Below are 14,914 nucleotides of genomic sequence, written 5' to 3'. Positions count from 1 at the left end.
TACCTTTAAGGTATTTAGAGGGACTTGGTAGGTGCTGCAATGATTAGATAATTTAATGTTTATGGCAGGATAAGCCTACCATAGTTCTGTACTGGCTTTGTTCAAATGTAACAATAAGCAGTAGGATGGTGAGTGATCTCCCTATGGCTGAGTTGCTTGGGTACCAAGACAGAGGCTGGGAGGAACCATGGTTCTCCCAGTTCATGTGCCAATCTGCTGCATGTGTTGGTGCTTTTCCTGACTTTGTCATCTCCCTCATCCCAGAATGCAGCAGTGACTCAGCTGGAGAGCAGTCAGGCAAGCCCCGCAGCCCCACCATGTCGTCTGCTCTTGACAGCACCATGGTTTCACGAAGGAGCAAAGCGAGGGTGCCTGCTCCATCCTTTCTGGCTCTGGGAGAAAGAAACCATGAGACTTTAGCGCTACGTGAAAAGCAGCAGTACTGGGTTACTGCTCATAGTTTTTCGGGGCAGAGAACATATCACAAGAGGTAGCCGAGACTTGTTGCTTGCTTCTCCCAGAGGCAGGTAGAGTGGAGCGCGAACCAGTGTGCACCAGCGTTCTAGTAGTTCACAGGAAACCATGGTTTCATTTCCAACCATGGTTTACTGTGTGAATGAGTATAATACAAAATATAAACTTGGTTTCATTTATTAGTGTAGACTACACAACTGCAATGAGTAGGTTAATGGGTTCTGGATGAAAGTTTCACGCAGTTCTCAGTTTCAGTAGCTTGGATGTAAAAACAGGTTGCTCCAATAAGAATACCTGTATGTAATATTTTGAGCCCTTAGCAAGTGAGAGAAAAACTCTTGGACTATTTATTTAGTCTACTAATAATCACTATACAAGATAAGTGTGAATAAAAAGCATTTTACCCTTTAGACACAAAGTAAACATTACATCATTACACACAAATTTAGATATATTTAAATAACTTTGATGGCATTTTTATACTCACATGCATGTAGGCCCCATTGAACTCAGTAGTGCTTACTTCAGAGTAGATACATATGTTTAAAACTGTGATGTTAAGCACGCCGAAGCAGCTAAGATTTGCTAAATACATACTGAAGACCAAAACGGCTCTATTTTAGCTACATAAACTGACACAGACCTTTATACTGTGACTTTTCCTGCAAATAAATCAATATATGCCACCAGATTCTTATTACAGAACTTTTCGCAGCGGTAATCTGGTTTACAAAATATGCAGCAAGAATTTTTAAATGCCCGCAAAAGTTGTAAATTAAGTAAGCATCAGAATAAAATATGCACTTTTAAATCTAAGGGTAATTTCTTTTTGGTTTTGAAAGGGACATAAGGAATATCAGGCTTTGGAAGTTGAGAATAAAGGCCATAAAAATGGCGTGTGCTGCCCTAATGGGTTGCAGATCTGATGAACAGCAGCGATGCTAATAATCCGCCCATCTAAATACGTCACACATGTTGGAGTGGCTGGAATGCAATTCATCTCTTACACATGCAGTGACGACAGAAGTGTTTTCAACACAACAGCAAAGACATGACTCACATGAGTGCTGGGAGCAAGATGCTGATCACAGGGAGAAGCAGATAGGATTAAATCAGATTTTTATTTTGACCTGACTTTTCTCTTTCTGTTCTTGGATCTTAATTCTCACAGAACATTGCAGTCCAGATTCTGCTCTTAGTCTCCTGCATGATGCCCTTTTCTTAATAAACATACATTGGTGAAGATACAGAATGGAAGCCTATACGACTTGCATTTTTGTCTCAGACAACACCTGACCGTTAGGCACTGCTTCCGGTCAGCTAGTCTGGGGAAAAAAATGTCCAAGTACAACAAGGAAATGGGTTTCAAGAACACCTGGTCACTGATAAGAATTCTGGTGGCAAACTCAGGCTCCATATACTAAGTAATACGATTCAGCTAATGACATATCACTGGAACCATGATAGATGGGTCTAACGTGCTACGCTTTCGTAAAAAGGTCTTGTAAAAACCCTCAATGAAAACAGGCAGCCTCCATCACTTCCCAGATTAGAGAAATAGATGGACAACCTTAGGAATTAAATGTGGGGCTGGGAGAATTGGGTAGCAAAAGATTTCCACCTTCTGGAGAATGTTGCAGGGGGAAAAAGTGGTGGGATTGTGAAACCCTCCAGTGCCCTCCTGCCCTTATGCCAAGGAATCCTGTCAGCAGCGCAAAGGATGGAGCCCTCTCTGTGGTGAGGTTGGAAATAAGGTTTATTCCTTGCTTCCCTTCAGAAGGATGTTGACAAACTGGAACGTGTTCAGAGGAGGGCAATGAAGATGATCAAGGGTCTAGAACAGGGGTCATCAAACTTTTTCAGCAGAGGGCCGGTCCACTGTCCCTCAGACCTTGGGGGGGGGCGGACTATATTTTTTTCCGGGGGGGATGAACGAATTCCTATGCCCCACAAATAACCCAGAGATGCATTTTAAATAAAAGCACACATTCAACTCATGTCAAAACACCAGGCAGGCCCCACAAATAACCCAGAGATGCATTTTAAATAAAAGGAAACATTCTACTCATGTAAAAACACACTGATTCCCAGACCATCTGTGGGCCGGATTGAGAAGGCGATTGGGCCGGATCCGGCCCCCGGGCCTTAGTTTGCCTACCCTTGGTCTAGAAACCAAGCCTTGAGAGGAACAGTTCAGGGAGTTGGTTGTGTTTCGCCTGGAGAAGAGGAGACTGAGAGGAGATATGATAACCATTTTCAAATACTCGAAAGGTTGTCACATGGAAGATGGAGCGAGCTTGTTTTACGCTGCTCCAGAGAGTAGGACCCCGAACCAATGGCTTCAGATTACAAGGAAGGAAAGTCTGACTAAACATTAGAAAGAACTTCCTGGTGGTTAGAGCTGTTTGACAGCGGAACGGAGTCCCCTGGGAGGTTGTGGACTCTGGTTCATTGGAGGTTTTTAAGAAGAGGTTGGGTGAGGGATTCTTTAGAGCGGTGAGTCCTGCATTTCAGAGGGTTGTCGTGGGTTGCCTTTTTGGTCCTTTCCAACTCTGCAATTGTAGGATTCTGCGATCCTTTAAAGGATCAGAGCTGGAAAGACCATGCAACAGAGAGGAACTGGGCTCAGAAGCTCTGAGTTCAATTCCCTCCGTTTCACTGTGGAGTGTTAATGGTTTCCTACTTATGCTTATATCATTCTGAAAATGCACAATCTTTCCTTTCTTCAGGCACTCTCTTCTTCTCACTGCCTAGCAAACAGTAAAACTCAGAACCAATTCAAGTGGCCTGAACATTCGCAAACACACAGGAATGACGCTCCATATCAGGAAGATCTGCAATCAGATGCAAGGAGCTTCTTGGGAGTTCCCCAGACAGGAGCGTCTACTCTCACAGGTTGTCTGCATGCATGCATGCCCCCAGGCTCACACATGGCAATATTACCATCAGTCTGATGAGTTTCTGCCTAGGCGCATAGGACTTCTTTGGTGGCAAAGGTAGAAGTATTTTACATACTTCTGAATAACCCCTACAGGAATCGGCATCTCTCTTCACGATGATTCACACGCGTACAAGATTGCATGAATCCGCTTGTTGAATCAGCAAGGATGAATAAGGGGCACACGCCAGTGAGGGGGGATGACATTCAGGGTGGTGTGACCTGTAAATTTGCATCAAAGTGGAAATGGAAGGGTACATGCACGAACTCGAGGAATCAGAGAGCTTCGGCTGCTCCTAGCCATCTACTCTGTTTGTATTGTGGGGGCTCAGGCCTTCCTGGGTCTGAAAGAGGAACCTGTGGGGTGGGGTGTTCTTTTGCATGTCTTTCTTCCCCCTTTGTGGACTTCTCATAAGAACTGGGATTGGGTCAGTGATATCCTTGAGACAGCAGAGGCCTGGGACAGATTTGCCGGGATGAAACACTCACCTCCCCTAATTTTCACTTCCTGCCTTTTGCTCCCATGGGGCCTTTCGTTTTGGACCTCGAGTTTAGCTAGACCTGTGCAGCCGCAACATTTCCTTAGCCTTGATGAGTGCCACCTCAGGGGGAACTTCCATGTGAGGTCTAACGCCCACACCCTCCCAGGTGTCATCCATGGAAATGATGGATCTGGAAGTTGGAATGGTGAGGTAGAGGCTGGTGCCATCCACGTGGTATGTCTGAGGCTGAAGGCAACCCCCGCTGGTCCTTTGCCCAATGATGAAGGCTCTGCCCAGTCTCTTCATGATGAACACAAATTCCTCGGCAGCACCGGCAGTGACAGAGCTGGTGAGGATGACTAGACCTTTATTGGAACCGTATCTCATACCTTCAAGAGGCAAGATAACATGCAGTAGGTTAGTACATTGGTCCCTTTCAACCCTACAATTCTACGATTGGCTCCCCTCCTCCTTGCAGCTATGAAATAAGGGGTATTAAGACCTCAAGGGTTCAAAATCAACAACAAAATTGAAATACTTAATTTGCGTAGGCTGGATCTACACAGCTATAAAAAAACGCTATGGAGGGAAAGTTGTAAAAGCCCACAATGGAAATTATTATTGACTTTCCATTTCAGCTCTACAGCGCCATCTGGTGTCACAGTGTTATAACGCATTTATAACGTTATAATTCGACTAATGTAGTTGAGTCCATAGTGTCTCAATTTTAGAAGTGCCTTATATGAATCTTGTTTCTGCTTACAGCAATCCTGAAAAGCAAGTGGCTATTCCTTCTGCTCTACAGATTGCAAATTAAGGCCGAAAAAGTGCAGCTTGATAAAGGCCACACAGACAGCCAGAACCAGGCAACTGCCTGAAGCGAGAGTAATGTCATCCTCAACCCAGACCCCTGAGGAAGATGCAGGATGAAATACAAACTGCTCTACCCAGTGGGGAACCTTTGGTGCCTTCCCAGGTCCCTCCTGACCTGAGGATTTAGCTCTCCCACCTTCCTCACACTCAGTGGTCTAGCCCCAGTAACACCCCATTTTCAAACATTACAAAAAGTGAGGTGTTAAACACTGTTTCTCCATTTATTCATTGCGTCCCCCCATTTCTTAATCAGAACTGCTTGACAATGATCCGTGCTTTCAGCCGTTCTGACATTTCACAAATCAGTGGCTTTCTAATATACCGTATTTTTCGCTCTATAGGACGCACCTTTTCCCCTCCAAAAATTAAGGGGAAATGTGTGTGCGTCCTATGGAGCGAATGCAGGCTCCTTGGCTTCAGCGATAGCAACGGGAAGCCTCCAAAGCACAGAGGGAGAGCTCCCCCCACGCTCCTTGGCTTCGCGTTGCTTTCGCTGAAGCCTGGAGAGCGAGAGGGGGCAGTGCGCACCGACCCCTCTCGCTCTCCAGGCTTCAGGGATAGCCGCCTGAAGCCTTCAGAGCGCAGCGCGAGTTCCCGCTGCACTCCGGAGGCTTCAGATTCCTTTTGTTGAGGCTGGGAGAGCAAGACTCTCCCGGCTTCAGCAGAGAGGGAGAGCTGTGCAGCGCCCCTTCAGCCAAGCGGGAGGGGAAATGGAAGGGGCTCCGTTTCTCCTGCCGCTTCGCTGAAGGGGCGCTGAGCAGAGAGGGGGAGAATGTTTTTTCTTGTTCTCCCCCTCTAAAACAAGGTGCGTCCTATGGTCGGGTGCGTCCTATAGAGCGAAAAATACGGTAGGTATCAGGAAATCTATTGGCACCTACAAACCAAAAGTATAATTGCTCTCACCTGTAAGCTGCGAAAGGGTCCACATGTCTCTGGTGGTATCATTGGGTCTGTTGTAGACCTTGTCCAGAAGAACTGGGTGTCCTTCATCAAAGAAATATGAGCACAGAGCTGCTACGGAAGATGTAGAGCCTCCTATATTATATCTAAAGAGAGGAGGAAAGCCCAGATCACATAAGGTTCAACCTGAGGGACAAGGCAGACATACTTTCTAAAATGTGCTGCATGGTTTGAACACACGTATATTCAGTGAAGGGAGGGAATCTGGATCACAGACAGAAGTACTGTTCTTGGGGGACAGGGGGCGGGCTGGTGTGGAGGACTCCCTGGTCCTGAATGGGGTAACTGTGCCCCTGATGGACCAAGTGTGCGGCCTGGGAATCATTTTGGACTCACAGCTGTCCATGGAGGCACAGGTCAATTCTGTGTCCAGGGCAGCTTTCTGCCAGCTCCATCTGGTACGCAGGCTGAGACTCTACCTGCCTACGGACTGTCTTGCCAGAGTGGTGCATGCTCTAGTTATCTCCCGCCTGGACTACTGCAATGCGCTCTATGTGGGGCTACCTTTGAAGGTGACCCAGAAACTACAACTAATCCAGAATACAGCAACCAGACTGGTGACTGGGAGCAGCCACCAAAGCCATATAACACTGGTCCTGAAAGATCTACATTGGCTCTCAGTATGTTTCTGAGCACAATTCAAAGTGTTGGTGCTGACCTTTAAAGCCCTAAACGGTCTCTGCCCAGTATACCTGAAGGAGCATCTCCACCCCCATCGTTCAGCCTGGACACTGAGGAACTCCTCCAAGGGTCTTCTGGTGGTTCCCTCACTGCAAGAAGTGAGGTTACAGGGAACCAGGCAGAGGGCCTTCTTGGTAGTGGCGCCTGCCCTGTGAAACACCCTCCCATCAGATGTCAAGGAAATAAACAACTATCTGACTTTTAGAAGACATCTGAAGGCAGCCCTGTTTAGGGAAGTTTTAATGCTTGATGTTTTATCGCTTTTTTATTATTATATTCTGTTGGGAGCCACCCAGAGTGGCTGGGGAAACCCAGCCAGATGGGCAGAGTATGTATGTATGTATGTATGTATGTATGTATGTATGTATGAATAAATAAATAAATAAATAAATAAATAAATAAATAAATAAATATTGTTATTGTTGTTATTGTTATCACCCTCATCATCATCACAGATTTACTGTGAAGGTCCGAATCTATAGCCTGCTGCCATATAACTGCATGTATGACGTTTGAAATGTTCAGTTGCACTGATACAAGTGGTTTAAGGGACAAAGGGATTAAATCTGAAGCTTTGAGAAACACCACTTTTACTGTGTATGTTCCATTTTGCAAATTACAATTAATTCCTTAAATTGGTGATTCCTAAAACACGAAGCCATTTTGCTAGGGATAATTGGGATGGAAGCTCTGAAGACGATGACTAATTTTTAATTTTTAATTTTTTTGCGTATGCAGCAACTACAGAATCTTATACACGCCGAAAAAGGAAGAGATTCCAACCACTCGATTATGCTGAAATGGCAAAATTGATTGTAAAACGTAACAGATCAACACAATGAATTGTTTATGGAAAATTGGAGGCCTTTCTTAGACTGTCAAAGTATTTTAGCGATATGAACTAGTGAGCAGGATTCGAGATATAAGCGGCGGGGGGCTGAAATGACCAGATGGACTTGGGGGTTTATTGCAGCAATTAAGGATAAGAATAAAAACATCCAGGCTGGAGGAGTGGGAAGTCAAAAAGAAAAATATAAGTGAGTGATGCATGTGAAGTAAATTTGTTTAAACTTTGGGAAAACCAAATAAAAATTAACATTTAAAGAAAGAAAAGAAAATTATGATTAATTCCTTGTTGATTTCATCCAGTCCCTGATAATTTTTGGCCTAGCAGTTACCTCAGGTCTATGATTAGCGCATCCGTGTGGGCAATCTTCTCCCAAACGTGTTTCAGAAGCAGCTCAGAGAGTTGAGACAAAAGATCGCAGTCGGCAAACATATCGAACCTCAAGTAGCCCACGTTGTTCTCAAGCACGTTGGTGTGGTAGGAGAACTTCACGAGGTCTTCAAACATTTCGGGAGGAGGGATCTGCCATGGTTTGAAGAACATAGGTTGAAGAACATAGAAGGGCATCGTCAAAAGAATGAAGATGGTGGAGACCCAGGGTTCAAATCTCTACACAGCCATGATGCTGGTTCCTGTTTCTTAGCCTGCCTCATTCCTACCTCACTGTGAGAAGGAAAGGTGGGAAGGAGAAAACCATATACACCTTTAGTCCCTTGTAGGAAAGGGGGAATATACATGGGAATAAATAAATCTTGTTTCTCTACTGGGTGGGGCACTCTGAACCCGTCAGAAACCATGAAGGGACAGCAACTTCCCTCCTGAGCAGATATATGCATTTTAATGCGAAAACTTCTCAGTTACAGTAAAAGCATTTCACGCACTTGCAAACCTGGTGTAAGTAGAAATCAGAATTTTAAACGAATAATAATAATTATATCTTTAAAATGAACCATGGCCATCTGTTGAACCTATTAAGTTAAGGCTGCTTTCCTGTGTTAAAAAAGCAAACCAGGGAGGCAAACATTGGAAGTTGTAATAAAAAAATTCCTTCCAGTAGCACCTTAAAGACCAACTAAGTTAGTTCTTGGTATGAGCTTTCGTGTGCATGCACACTTCTTCAGATACACACGAAAGCTCATACCAAGAACTAACTTAGTTGGTCTTTAAGGTGCTACTGGAAGGAATTTTTTTATTTTGACTATGGCAGACCAACACGGCTACCTATCTGTAATTGGAAGTTGTGTTTTATTAGTGTAGGTCACCTGCCGACTCAAGGACTAGACCAGTGGTTCTCAACCTGACCACTAGTAATGCTGACTAGGAATGATGGGAGTTGTAGTCCAACAACATGTGGGGACCCACAGGTTGAGAACAACTGGACTAGACAGAGGGCTTTCTTGGTAGTGGCGCCTGCCCTGTGGAACGCCCTCCCATCAGTTGTCAAAATAATAAACAATATCTGACATTTAGAAGACATCTGAAGGCAACCCTGTTTAGGGAAGTTTTTAATGTTTTATCGTGTTTTTAATATTCTTTTGGGAGCCGCCCAGAATGGCTGAGGAAACCCAGCCAGATGGGCGGGTTATGTATGTATGTATGTATGTATGTATGTATGTATGTATGTATGTATAAATAAATACAGTCATCACAGGCTGTAGCCTCGAAAGAGATGCTATCATGGACCTCCATGATTACCCACAAGACCATATAGATGATCAGAGGACCCATGTTACTGAATAATTTCACTTGTGAATAATTATGCATGTTTATTACTCTATCAAGGTGGCACTGTGGGTTAAACCACAGAGCCTAGGACTTGCCGATCAGAAGGTCGGTGGTTTGAATCCCCGTGACGGGGTGAGCTCCTGTTGCTCGGTCTCTGCTCCTGCCAACCTAGTAGTGCGAAAGCACGTCAAAGTGCAAGTAGATAAATAGGTACCACTCCGGCGGGAAGGTAAACGGCGTTTCCGTGCGCTGCTCTGGTTTGCCAGAAGTGGCTTAGTCATGCTGGCCACATGGCCTGGAAGCTGTACACCGGCTCCCTCAGCCAATAAAGCGAGATGAGCGCCGCAACCCCAGAGTCGGCCATGACTGGACCTAATGGTCAGGGATCCCTTTACCTTTATGACTTTATCAACAAAGAAAGACAGTTTTGCTCAGATACTGCTAACCTTTGCTTCTGGATCTATACCGCCCAAGCCTATCCATGGCACCTTAATTTGCACCCCGCCCTGGGATTTGCTTTGAAATAAGCAGGCAGATAATTGCAGCAGTTGTATGCTTACCATATGTCAGGAAAATCCCTGACATGTCCTGGTCACCTGGTGCACAAATGGTGTTGGGGGATTTTTGCTGAATTGGCAAAATGTCAGGGAAAACCCGGATGTATGGCAACACAGTGGAAAAAGCAGTGGAAACAGAAAAAAAAGCTTAAACTCACTGTTTGGGTTAGTCCCCCCCCCCAAAAAAAAAGCTCAAAAATTTGGGTTTGTTCCCAAAAATAAGCTTAACAATTTTGGGGATTTCCTAAAAAAAGTTCAGCGACTTTGCAGGTGTCAGGAATTTTACTTTTTGAACTATGGCAACCCTCAGCAGAGAATCCGTTACACTGGAGAACTGAGACAGGATTGCCATCACTTGCCCTGATATGCCCACATGTTTGTTGCAGCTTCTGACTTTTGAACAGAGCATGTGCGACGATACAGTCTGTGTTTAGAATCTGCAGAGTGCAGGTTATGCAGTCAGAAGAGGTTAATGTTCAGAGTGCAGGAGGCTCTGCTCAGAAATTACCGTATATTTTGCTCTAAAAGAGTCACTTTTTCCCTCCTAAAAAGTAAGGGGAAATGTGTGTGCGTCTTATGGAGTGAATGCAGGCTGCGCAGCTATCCCAGAAGCCAGAACAGCAAGAGGGATTGCTGCTTTCACTGCGCAGCGATCCCTCTTGCTGTTCTGGCTTCTGAGATTCAGAATATTTTTTTTTCTTGTTTTCCTCCTCCAAAAACTAGGTGCGTCTTGTGGTCTGGTGCGTCTTATAGAGCGAAAAATACGGTATGCTAAATGCATACATCTAGCTTGGCCCTAAATTGTAACTGGGGGGTGACACACCCTGAACAACAGGAAGGGCAAAAAACTGATACGGGCAACAATAGAAGTGTCTTTCTTCTTAAAAACAAACAAACTGTAGAAAGGGATAGTAACACTGTGGAGAGAATAGGACAACTTACTATTTTGCTAGTTATGCTCTTTCAAATGTGCCTTTTATATTTGACTTCACTTAGTCATGCTTTCTTTTGAAATGTTTAAGATATTTTTTTTGTTAACTTTGCTCTGCTAAACGTGGATTCTGCAGTTGAACTCTGTAGTTTTTGTTTTTTTTAATGTTCAGGATAATATTTTAGTTTCCTGTTAATTATGTCTGAATGAATGTTAATTGTATTTAAATGTATGCTTTATATTCGACTTTCTTCAGTAATGTTTTATTTTAAATTGTTTTATTTGCTGTTTTAATGTAGGTTGTAAACTGCTTTGAGATCTCTCCCTAAAAATATACAGGAGTATCAAAATGAAATTAATAATAATAATAATAATAATAATAATAATAATAATAATACACATGATTTGCCGCTGATCCTCTATAACGTGGCAGGGTAGCAGAAAGTTCAGTGATGCCATAGGATGACAAAGTAAACACACACACACACACACACACATTTGCCACATTTCCCAGCAGGGCCGGCCCACACATTAGGCAGGGTGAAGCAGTCACCTTGGGTAGCAGAAACCGAAGAGGTAGTACACCCCGAATAGGAACTTACCTGCATGGGCACGATACCTGGGATGTGGTCCTTTGAATGCTCAGGGATGTGGGTGACCTTGAGGTGCCTATCTCCAGAGAGAGCTTTTAGGTTAGTGTTCATTTTCTCAGCCAGTTCCACCTCACAGTTGACATTTCTGTAGGTGGCTTGCTCAGCAAGCTTGGCTGCCACTGTAGCCCCGATATCGACAAAGGCATAGTTGTCGGCCACCAGTTTGCCCACGGTCTGCAGCACACTGGGCAATCTGGCGCGCAAGGCAATGATCTTCTGGGCAGAAGCTAAGGCCTCTGGAGCCTGCGTGGTGACGTGGGGCTCCACTCCAGACAAGCTCCACACTTTGCCAGTGACTGGACTGAGCACCACTTGGCTGGGGATCGATGCGTACAATGGGCTGCTGCCAATGTGGTAATTGCCAGCCGAAAGCGAGCCCCCGACCGTGGGCTCCCCAATTACTGTGGCACGATGCAGGTCCTTCAAAGAGCGAGTGAGGGCTTCGGCAGCCGAGCCACTCATGTGGCTAATTAGGATATAGACATCCTTAGCCGAGCCGTAACGTTTGCCGGTCACCTCGGGCAAAGTCCACACCTCGGTACTTTGAGAGGTGCTGCGGTCGAAAACTGTGTACAGGTGTCGCTGAGGAGCGGCGTCAAAGAAGTAGGAGCAAAAAATGGGCACGCCGTTGGAGTAACTGCCTGTGTTGTAGCGCATGTCGACAACAATAGCTTCCGTTTCCACCAACTTGTCCCAAACTATGTGCAGCACCTGCGGCCCGATAGCCTTCACCGTCTCCGCCTCAGCCATCATGTCAAAACGCAGGTACCCCACATTGCCTGGCAACACCTCCACCTTGAAAAGAGCCTCGATGAGGTAAGCCAGTTCCTTGGCAGTGGGCATCTTGTCAGGAGAGTGCTCCTCTGGAGGCGGCGCCACGTGGCTGTGGAAGATGTGCAGCTGATGATCCCCAGAGGTTTCTTGAAGGTCGCTGGTCAGCTGAGAAGCGAGGGTCTCAAAGTCCACGACTGAGCGATACCCGCCTTTGGCCAGCTTGGAACGGAGGGCGCCACTGATCCTGGTGGCCATTTCCGGTATGGCATAGTGGGCCTCCAGCAACTGCCTTACTTCCTCGACAAGTACTCCCATGCCGTTGTGGAAGGCCAGTATTTCCTGTGCCTTTTTAAGAGCCTCGTCAGCCAACACGATGGCATCGGGAACCACCCCGCCACCCAGCCAACACTCCCCGTGGTTGTCGATAAAAGAGACGATCGGTACATTGATCAGAAGGCTGCAATCTGCTCCTTCACTGAGCTGCAAAATGCAGAAGGTGTGCGAGTGGGTCAAGATACCTGCCGTAATCTCGCCAACCAGGGTGGCACGGCCAAGGGACTGCATGAGGTAAGCAAACTCCTCAGCGGCTGTGGCCGTGTGGTGGCTTGTGAGCAGATAGACGCCCCGCCGAGCTCCATAGGGCTTGCCTAGCATTTCAGCCCTGCTGTTGTGGTCCTGGGACTGGTTTGTGCGCCTGTCGTACGTGGTGAAGAAATGTACAGCGCCAGCAGAAGGGTCTTGGAAGTAGGAGAGCAACACTGGCACAGCGGTTGAGGAGGGGCCTCCGATGTTGTACCGTAGGTCCATGATCAAATTGTCTGTGGCTTCCAGGGGCTCCCAGACTTGACGTACGAGGTAGGGCCCTAGCTTGACCAGCACCGTAGCATCTGCAAACTCGTCGAAGCGCATGTAGCCCACGTTGCCTGGCAGTACCGACACCTTGAACACGGTATTTACCAGGGCGTGCATGAGTTGCTCGTTGTTAGGTAGGTCGGTAGCCATGGCAACCTGCTCCTCGGAGGGCACAGCTGCAAATTCGCCCGGGGTGGCAGCCCGCAAGAATAGGCGCGGGTCTTCCGACGCAGTGTGCAGTTCGGCGTTGAGCTTGGAAGCCAGCTCAGTTGCCGATAGGACGGAAGAGTGGTCGAAAGCGGAGAGGTGCGTCAGCAGGGTGGGGACTCGGTCTACCACGGAATAGTTGTCCTTCAGGATACCCATCAAGAGGTTGATACTGCCAGGGATAGCTTTGCGTAGCGAAATGATGCCCAGGGCTTTCTCCAAAGCTTGCTCTGATGAGGCAGCTACGCATGGCTCCACGCCACCGCTTTCCCAGCTTTGCCCGTTTCCACTCAAGGGACTCACGGAGCAGGATAGAGGAATTGTCATGTAGAACTGGGAAGCCCCAATCTGCAACTTTTGGGTGTCCAAGGAGCCCCCAGCTGACTTCTCTCCCACTATGATAGCCCTGTGCATTTGTTTGAGGATATAGGCCACATCTTCCGCCACCCCTGTGGTGTGCTGGCTTATCAACAAAACAACGTCCTTCTCCTTGCTGTATCTCACACCCAGCACCTTCGGCAAAGTCCAGATTTCCACAGTCGTATTGGACGGCCGGTTGTATATGGTATCCACATGCAGCACCCTGTCCTCGTTGTACAAGTAAGAGATAATGAACGGGATGCCGGAAACCTGCCCTCCGGTGCTGTAACGCAGGTCGAGGACCAGAGCTGACGTCTCCATCAAGGTTTTCCACACCTTTTCTACCAGGAAAGCCCCAATCTGCTCCACAGCATCCTGACCGATGATGGAGTTGATCCTTAGGTAGCCTACGTTGCCCTCCAGCACCTCGGACTTCACTGTGTGTTGGATGAGATTTAAGAGCTGCTCCGAGGTCAGAGAAATCTTTGCTTCTTGCTTGGGGGCAACGGGAGCTGAGGGCTCATAAGAAATCACCAGCCGCGGGTCGTTAAGGGCTCCTTGCACCCCAGCTGTCAGAACAGTCGCCAAAAGTTTGGGATCAGAGATGTCCCAGAACTCGCCGCCCTTGATAGCTTGCTCGATGGCTTCTTGCATCCCCACCAGGTTTTCGGGAAAGCAATAATTATCCAGCAGAAGCTTTGCCATATCCAACACCAGTGTGGACTGGAGGACGCCCTCAGTACAGCTGCTGCAACACATCAGGGCCACCCACAGCAGGAGACGTTCCCCGATCATTTTCTTTGGTCAGGATAGTGCAAAGTGAAATGTGCCGCAAGAGAAATCCAAACCCCTTGCAGTCGGGAGGATCTTAGCTTTCTGCCGGCGCTCTCTGTGAATCAGTGCTGAACAGCCAAGTATTACATTTGGAGAGCATGGAATATCCTTTAACTAGCCCTTAAATCTGGTTCTAACCCCTTAATCTCATTAAACTGGAGGGCATCAGACAAAGGCCACACAAAGTGCAGCTTCATCGTTCAACAATCCCTCTTACAAAACGGCCTTTAAGGAGCTTTAGGAAGCCAAGAGAAGCGCTTAGATCGGGGGTTTCCAAATGGTAGTCTGTGGAACGCCAGTGGTCATTCAGGTGGGGCGTGGCAGGTGTGTGAAAAACACTTAAAATCTGAATGGCAAGGTAATAAAATTCAATCTAAGGAACAAAAGGATCAATCAAGAGTAACTGAATATCACACAGCACCTACAGCACGTTGCAACTGCTACAACAGGCAGAAAAATCATTAAATGGTCCGCCGAGAACCCCAGTAATTTCCAAGTGGTCCATGGGCCACTCTTAGGAGACTTTTGTGGGAAACTGACTACAATTGAGTTTGTTTAATGTTTATTATGTTTTTGTATATGCTGGAAGCTGCCCAGAGTGACTGGGACAACCCAATTGGGCGGGCAGGGTATAATTATTATTATTATTATTAATTATTATTATTATTATTGAATAGTCCATCCCTATTTTCATTGGAGAAATTTTGGAGGGTATGGCAGTTTCTTTTCCTGGACCAATGATAGCTTCCCAATCCTCCAGCTTACA

The 14,914-nt window shown here is 46.4% G+C and overlaps 1 protein-coding gene across 1 annotated transcript; it reads right to left on the bottom strand.

The window, feature by feature from the left end:
• Positions 1 to 3,778: 3,778 nt before the first annotated feature.
• Positions 3,779 to 14,212, bottom strand: RBP3 (retinol binding protein 3). The gene is made up of 4 exons (XM_083505456.1): positions 11,071 to 14,212; positions 7,587 to 7,777; positions 5,671 to 5,813; positions 3,779 to 4,283 (listed from the first exon to the last, which is right to left on the bottom strand). Exons 1-4 carry the CDS (start codon positions 14,107 to 14,109, stop codon positions 3,964 to 3,966), a joined length of 3,693 nt encoding a protein of 1,230 aa, XP_083361582.1. The 5' UTR covers positions 14,110 to 14,212; the 3' UTR covers positions 3,779 to 3,963.
• Positions 14,213 to 14,914: the final 702 nt, after the last annotated feature.

This window comes from Podarcis liolepis, assembly GCF_965112155.1.
Source record: "Podarcis liolepis genome assembly, chromosome: 5".
In the NCBI taxonomy this organism is placed as follows: Eukaryota; Metazoa; Chordata; class Lepidosauria; order Squamata; family Lacertidae; genus Podarcis; species Podarcis liolepis.
The sequence above is the reverse complement of the archived record's forward strand: the minus strand, read 5'-3'. Positions and strand labels throughout refer to the sequence as shown.